The sequence below is a fragment of the Meleagris gallopavo genome, chromosome 2 (genome assembly GCF_905368555.1).
Source record: "Meleagris gallopavo chromosome 2, MGAL_WU_HG_1.1, whole genome shotgun sequence".
NCBI classification, from domain to species: domain Eukaryota; kingdom Metazoa; phylum Chordata; class Aves; order Galliformes; family Phasianidae; genus Meleagris; species Meleagris gallopavo.
This window is the reverse complement of record NC_139405.1, coordinates 72,336,944-72,344,874: the sequence shown is the minus strand read 5'-3', so window position 1 is coordinate 72,344,874 and position 7,931 is coordinate 72,336,944. Positions and strand designations below refer to the sequence as shown.

General features: G+C 44.4%; 1 protein-coding gene across 1 annotated transcript; it reads right to left on the bottom strand.

Moving 5' to 3' along the window:
- Positions 1 to 5,301: 5,301 nt before the first annotated feature.
- LOC109366193 (uncharacterized) lies at positions 5,302 to 6,643 on the bottom strand. The gene is made up of 4 exons (XM_085218514.1): positions 6,557 to 6,643; positions 6,382 to 6,442; positions 5,752 to 6,222; positions 5,302 to 5,366 (listed from the first exon to the last, which is right to left on the bottom strand). Exons 1-4 carry the CDS (start codon positions 6,641 to 6,643, stop codon positions 5,302 to 5,304), a joined length of 684 nt encoding a protein of 227 aa, XP_085074640.1.
- Between the last annotated feature and the right edge of the window lie 1,288 nt (positions 6,644 to 7,931).

The following is a 7,931-nucleotide window of genomic DNA, read 5'->3' as shown; positions in this document are numbered from 1 at the left end:
GCAAGAATTGCGTATAAAGCGGGGATAGGCACCACCAGGATCCAGCAGTGGTCCCGTTGCACGACGTTTCGAAGGTCCGAGGCAGAAGCAGCGGGGAGGGAGAGCAGCAGCGTGGCCGGCCTTGGGCAGCAAGCAGGTAGCAGGAAGAAGTCGCAGAGCCAATCTGGGAGGAAGCAGCAGGACTCAGGCAGCAGCCCCAGGAGAGTCCGTCAGCACGCAGGCATTCCGTAGTGAGGAATCTGACGGCAGACACCTTTGTTCTTCTTCAGCATCGTGGTAGAGCGCAGAGCAAGTCCAGGAGAGAGAGAGGTAGGTTGTGAGGCTTCTCATGGCAGAAACCTCTTCTTCTTCATGAGGAATCTGTTGCCAGAAAACCTAAACCTCATGGTTTTCGATTCCTCTTTTATCCTACTTGTTCTCCTGCCTACGTGACATCCCTGGGTGCTTGAGCAAGAGTCATGTGAGTACCCCCTGAGATGGCCATCATCCTTGAGATAAGTCCACACAAAAGACCGCTTCACAGCTACTCAGCTGCAGCTTATCTCTCTCTCGCTGCCCCTGGCCTTGTCCATCAAAGTTCTCCAGGTAAAGGATTTCTCAACCCCTGCCCAGGACTTACCTGGACTTGTTCATCTGTGTTCCCAGCAAGCTTTGAGACACTGACGTTAACAGAATAATATCTTACACCTGCAGAGCACAGTGGGCACCCTATCACTCTCACATTCTTATCCACATATTGCTAAAACAAAGCCATCTTCATAAGTCAAAAATTTATGACAGAACTTTTGTATGGAAGTGTTTCTACTGGTATTTCTGCTGTGGTATTTAGTAGTTAAAACTCTGTTTTAAATGCAGCTGGACAAGAATAAAGGCTGTCTGTCTAATACAGCTTGCTTTTTCCTAAACTAGAAGAAAATGATAAATGTGATACATATTTTATCAGCAGATACTACTGTTATTAACTGGGCTGCTGAGAGGGGCAAGAAGCAAATAGTGCACTTCCGTTAGGCCACAGACAAACAAGAGGCCCAGAGGGTCTTGAAAAATGCTCCAAATTGCACATGCTGACCATATGAGAAAAAGGTTGTCCTACAGCAAAAATCACTTCTCACGAAGCTGCAGGCACCTGCAGGAAGTGAGCAAAGCACTTCTGTTTCTAACTTTTCGGTTTCATACCCTGCTCCCGTGGTCAGCTTGGAGAGAGCTCACAGTACTTCTTTTCTTCAGATCCCCTTCCTATCTCACTATCCAAGGCGACCTTGGATTGTCTTCCACTCTTGCTGCCATCTGCTCACTTTGCTGTTACTTTGCACTGAAGACTAACTACATTTTCTAATGCTAACATTGCTATGGAGGGAAGCAGAAGGGTAGATCTTTCAAAAAAACTCAACATCTTTCACTTTTTTAGTTGGAAATGGAACATTCAGTAGCATATAAACCAAGGTGTGGCCTATCAGCATGGAAGGTGACCTCAGTGCAGGACTCTTAATGTGTTGCCCACAGGAACCATGCATAAAGTTGTAGGCTGTACTGCAACAATAGCATTAAATTAAATGTATTCTGAATTGCTAATTGCTTAGCACCGAACTTCAGTTCTTTCCTTTTTGAAATATCTGGTTAGATTTTACTTGCCAGTCAGAGCAAAATTCTGAGCATGGATCCTTCGCACTTCCTCAGGCAACACTTAATGCATGCACAAGGCTAGTTTCATGAGGTAGCAAACTGGATAAGTGCATTATGAACAAGCAGTGCAGTGAAATTCAAAGCTCAGTCAGAGCATGAGTGGGGAGGATCTAAGGAAGCAGATTAAAGAAGGAGTGGGATAAGGGTGAGACAGGAGCTGTCAAGAAAATAAAAGAGCAGCAAGTGCAAAGAGAAGCATTGCTGCGCTCTAGCCAGTGTTCACTTCATGAAAATAGCAAAACTCAGGCAAATTATTGAGTGCACACACTCGGGTGCTCAGAGTTCAGCCAGGGCTTGTGTTATGATGAGAGAAGCAGCAATCACAAACCATACTGGTATTAGAAAATAAAAGAGAAATGAATTTTTGGGTTAGATTAAGTGTGAGAAAAACTGGGAAAAGCTCTTTAAAAGTTTGCAGTTGACAGAGTTCAGAAAAAGAGCACAATTTCATGTGGCTACTTCCATTTCCTTGTGCGCTTTCTTTGCTCAGATTGCTAAGTGGATGGTTTTACAGTGAACCTCTCGCTGCTGTTGGAACTTCTGCACAGGAACAGGGACAATGTGTAACAAACGATGAACAATTTTATTTTTGTATTTCCAAGTACATTTCCTCCTTCCTAAGTGTAGGTTAAGATGAACTGAATTATTTGGTCTGGGAGTACTATGCTTTTAAGTGTCTTTATCATGTTACTATTTTAAATGCCATAAGAAGACAATAATTTGTTCTATGTGTTAATCACAATCAATATTTCTCAATGAGCTGTAAATGAATTTGTAAAATGTAAATATAAAATGGTTTATGCACACATAGATACTAATTTGCCTATGCTTTTAATATAGATACAGATAATTTTTTGCATTTTTAACAGCCTTTGTATCTTTAACAGCTTCTAGTTACAGCCAAATGCTTCCGTTTACTTTGTGTGTTTTAAAGTGTTTAAATGATTCTTCTGTTTTTACAAGCTCTTGATTTACCGAGCCCAGATGAAGCTTATTCTGGAGTTTTGGTTCATATTGTACCTAAAGTGTTGAAGTTGTTACTGACAACTCATCACATTTTATCGTTATTAGTAATGATGATATTTTAGGACAGGAATGCCCGGGGAGAAAGTAAGAGTGAAATCCCTGCAATTTTCTGTTCCAGAAACATTAATAGGGCAGCTCCTTCTGCCTTATGTGCTAAGTCTGCTGAGCATGCACAGAGAACCTGCAGCTTTGAAGAAACAACTATGTTAACAGCATATGTGTGAAACATTTCTTTGCACGTGGGCAATAGACTACCTGTTGAAAGCCAAGGGCACAGTTGCAAGACAGTTGTTCAGTGGAAGAACATGAAAACTCATGCATAGCCTGGAAGCAGAAAATGCAATGCACATGTGCAGAGATGAACTGTTGCACATGCCCAGGATGGTTGGTGCTCAGCACATAGCAGCACTTGTCCATGGGTGCCTGAGACTTCTCTGAGAAGGCAGCTGGGTGCTGGCTGCTCTTGCACCTTCTTCCAGGACAGTTCCTGTAAGTGTCTTCAGATAAAATGGGACCAGCGCCCGAGTAAGCAATCCTGCCTTATACAGAAGATAATAGATCAATTTATTTCATTTTCCCACAGATGACTATGTAATTGACATAGGCAGAAAATATACAGAAAGTGGAATAGAAACAAGTTGTAATTATAAGTAAACTAAACTGTAAGGGAAATTGTGATCAAGAACAAATTTTGTAATTGCCTTTGCTAGTGTATAGTAACATATTTGTTCATGAATTAGTTCCTGCTAACTGACAACCAATTAATGGATCAATCGATAGCCTGTAAAAATCTCTACAATCTATTCAGCAATTAAGAGAGATGTATTGTATTAGGCTGCTTTGATTAAGTGGGATGTCAGCAACATTTACTCCAAAATTATACAGTACCTAGATAGAGGGTTTCACATAATGTTGTGCTAAGATTGCATTAAGTCATTGTGTATGTATTTTTTTCTCTCACACTGCAAACGTATGTGGTAAATTATTTCAATTCTTTTTTTTTTTCCATTAACTTTTATCTTAAGAAAATTAAATATATGATTGTTTTCTAATATGTCATCCAAATAAGCAAGAGTGGTCAAGATATAAATAACAGGAGCAGTTTGGCATTTTGGTCAACACTTCGACCATTAAAAACATTTGAACAGCTATGTTAATGCAATTCCACTTGCAATTTTTTCTCAAAAAAAAATTTTGCCAGTGGTCATTTAGTATCTTCTTTTCTCTAATAGAAAGCAGAAAAGGGAAGATATTGAGCTTAGCAGAAGCTTGCAAATGAGTACGTTATTATGCATCATTAAAACATATAAGTTAGCAAAAAGGCAATCAACATTCAAAACAGAATTGTAGTCCCTTTCAGAAACAAACTGCATTATTTCTAGTAGAGTTCATTGTCAATGATACTGAATTTAGTTGCACAAAACAATCAAAAGGAAATGCTGTGATATAAATACTTAAGTGATGTACTCTACTGTGGGGAAGGGCGGTTGACTGTAGTGCTTCATATAATGCATATTAGCTTATACCTCTGCAATGAACTTTCTGGTTGCTCAGCTGTATCTCTTGTATACACAACATTAAAGTGTATCCTGACCATTCATAGAATACTTGGAAAACAGAAAGAAAATGTAATAAAAACATATTATATTTGTCCTGGTATGTAAATCTAGTATTGCTGAAGATTCTCCTTTATACAGCATTTTGAGATCTACAGATGACAAATGCTATCCAAAGCACTGTTTCTTTGTTGGCAGTATTTTCTCTTATTTGGAAATCCCAGCCTTTGTGTGCCAGCTCAGCTGACAAATAACGAAGGAATATTCACATCTTTTTCACACTGGGTATCCAAAAACAAGGATTTGAAGACAATAAAAAATCTCGCTGCCTGGTTTCTTTGCACAGCAACTGATGAAAACAGAAAGCTTCAAGAGATTTTGGATGAAGTAGGAGACATGAATATCCCGATCCAAATATATTGTATTTTCCCGTGCCCTGAACAAGCTCAACTGAAGTCAAGGAGTAGATAAATGTGAATGACATTAAGAAAGGAGAGTTAAGGGCTCTTGCAGTTCAAGAGAAGAGCTCATGCTCTTCAACATCTTAATCAGTGGCATAGACGATGGCGTCGAGTGCACCCCTCAGCAAGTTTGCAGATGACACCAAGCTGAGCAGTGCAGTCGATACACTGGAAGGAAGGGAAGCCATCCAGACAAGCTGGAAAAGTGGGCCCATGGGAGCTCGGCAGCCCGTCCACAAGCTGCCAGCCCCGTGACACAGGCAAAGCACTTTTGCTGGCTTCAAGAAGCCCCCAGAAGAGCATTTCATCAGCCTTTTTTGCTTCAGATCCCTTCCCCAGTGCAGTCTTACATGTTCTGAAACTGTTCATTGCAGAGAGAGCTTGCTCTTATTGCTAAAAATCAAGAAAGAAGGATAATTCTCTGAAGGCTAGCAAGACTTTTATTAAATTTTCTGTTTAAAAATCTGAAAGATCTCAATCTGAAATGGTATGATGCAAATGATGATTCAGTTCTCTATCGGTATGTCAACAATAAAACCATGACAATGAAGACAGAGTTTAGGCACTGGCAGGTTTCAGTTCTGCGGTCTCCTTTTCTCCAGGCCTGAAGCTGGTCCTGGTGTTGGTTCTGCAGCTGCTCAGGCTTCCATCTAGTCTCTGGGAAATGCTGGGGAGGCAATACAATACTCAGAAGGCCTCTTGGCCTTGCTCTTCCACCAGCATTTCCCCGCCGCTGTTTGAAGGATGTTCTCATGAGCATTCGTCCCTTTCACTGGTGACAGCGTGCAGAAAGAGGTATCTGTTGGTTGCTCTTCAGTTCCGCTGCCTGACTTGTAGCAACCATTCTTAGTCTTGGATCATTTTAGGGACACCAGGAGCTGCTGGTACAGCCTTTCCATAGCGAGCATGTCCGATTTCTCTGTGCTCCTCTTCTCACTGAAGCCAGAATTGAAGGGCTGGTGGGTTTCAGTTTTGCCATCTGCTTTTTCTCTCCAGGGTCAAAACTGGTCCTCGGGATGGTCTTGCTGGTTTCTTGTGCCCTTTGGGAAGTGCTGGGGAGAGCATATGCCAAAAGAGCCTCTTGGCCTGGTAGTCCCACCAGCGTTTTCTCTCCTCTGTTTGAACGAGGCCTTCCTGGAAGACCAACCCTTTCACTGGTGGCTTTGTGAAGTTGGAGATCTCAGGTGGCAGGTCTTTAACTCCACCGCCTAGCCTAGAACGCTGACTGAGCGTCCTGGGGGTCCCGCGTGCCACCAGAATCTGCAGGCGCTGGTCCTGTCTGGGAAGCCTGCCGGGTTTCCCTGCAGAGCTCGTGGTACCAGTAGTAGAGTCCATGTAAAGAGAGGGGCATAGACTGCGCAGCAACAAAGGCCGAGTCTTTCCTGGCTGCACAGGATGGGGCAGGATGGGACTGCCCTGCCATTGTGACGCTTGCTGCTGGGAGCAACGTGGCCTGCACAGGGGGCTCCTGTGCCTGCCTGCCTGCCTCTCAGCACCTGTAAAACAGGGAACGGGCCTTAGCCACAGTAGGGCAGGGGATCTTCCAGGCCTGCCAGGCCTGGCTGCCATGTGACAGAGGCAGGTATGAAGCTTGACTTCTCCCAGGGGGCTGGTCCTGCCTGGGAATGTGCCAGGCTGACCCTCAGGGGACTCACCTGACTTCGATGCCACCACTTGCAGCCACCATGTCCACCGTTGCCAGCGCCGGTCAGAACCCTACAGGCACATGAACGTGGCACAGTGAAAGGACTTGCGGGACAGCCCTCACCCCCCACCCCAAAGCCCTGAGTCACCTAGCCTCAAGTGGCTCCCATCCTCAAATTTCCCTACCTGTCGGCGCCAGAGAGGGGTGAGCAGAAACAGCCCAGCCACCAGGAGCAGGAGGCTGGGGATAAGGAGAAAGCTGTCGACAACCATCGCTCAAAGCTGGTCACGACCGCACTGGGAGAGACAAAGTGCTGGCCGCTGGCTCACCTGGGCAGAGCCGTGAGATCATAGTCTGGCGGGTGGGGATAACTCTGTGAGGTCACAGCCCATATGGAACTAGGCTGGCAGTAGCCCCCAGCATGGGGTTGGCGGAGTTATGGACATAACTTGAGTATAATCAAAAAATACATAACATTGGAGCTTTGACAACAAGTGAACACGTGTCCCAGTTTGGGGACCATCCTTGAGATGCGCTGCTGCCATCCTTACTTCAAACACCTGAGTTAGACACAACTTAGAATGAGGAAGCAGTTTTAATTTGCTTTTAGTTCTCACTATCCCAATTCTTTTTTAATGTGTAATTAAATGAATCCTCTTCAAACTGAAACTGCTTTGTGCAGAGTTGTACCTGGTGTGTGACCTCCCCCTCCTTAACTGAGCTGTTGCATCATATCATTCACCCCACCACTGTGAGGAGGATAAGCAAGAGAGCAGTTGTGGGGGCGGGGGAGTGGGAGTCCAGGTCAGTGCCCCCACAACTTCGGGATTCTGATAAGGTTGCATTTCAGGCACTGGTATAATTGCTTATCTCTGAGCAATGTAGATCTAGGCTCCTCAGGACAGCCTCCAACACTACAGACAGAGAAAAAGAAGGCATTTAGTAACTCTGCCTACTCTGTGTCTTCTGTCACCATGACATCCACCTCATTCATCAGTGGGCCTACATTGCCTCTAGTGTTAGTTTTGTCTGCAGTGTATTTGAAGAAGGCCTTTCTGTGTTTCTTGACCCCTCTAGCAAAGTTTAATTTTGAGGAGGCCTTAGCTTTCCTAGTTGCCTCCCTTCATGCTCTGACAACAGTCTTATATTCCTCCCAGGTGGCCAGCCTCTCCTTCCGTCATCTGTAGACTCTCCTCTTCCACTTGAGTTTGCCCAGCAGTTCCCTGTTTTACCACGCAGGTCTCCTGGCTCCCTTTCTTGACGTACTACCTGTTGGGATGCTCTGATCATGAGCTTGGAAGAAGCAGTCCTTGAATGCTAACCAACTATCTCGGGCCCCTTTACCTTCAAGTACTCTGTCCCATGGGATTTCCACTAGCAATTGCTACAAAAGGACCAAGTTGGCCCTACTGAAGTCCAGGGTTGTGATTCTGCTTGGTTTTCTATTCCTGTTACATGAGATCCTCAACTCCGGCATCTCCTGGTCACTTCAACCAAGGCTGCCCTTAACCTTCACCACTTCAATTGGGCCCTCCTTGTTAGTGAGAACAAGATCCAGCA

Excerpts from the sequence above, each read along its gene's own strand:
- LOC109366193 (XM_085218514.1), bottom strand. The coding sequence starts at position 6,643 with ATGGTTGTCGACAGCTTTCTCCTTATCCCCAGCCTCCTGCTCCTGGTG. Across the intron at positions 6,223-6,381 it reads AGTGGTGGCATCGAAGTCAG|GTGCTGAGAGGCAGGCAGGC; the intron begins GTGAGTCCCCTG and ends CCTGTTTTACAG. Across the intron at positions 5,367-5,751 it reads CAAAGGGCACAAGAAACCAG|GAGCAGCTGCAGAACCAACA; the intron begins CAAGACCATCCC and ends AGATGGAAGCCT.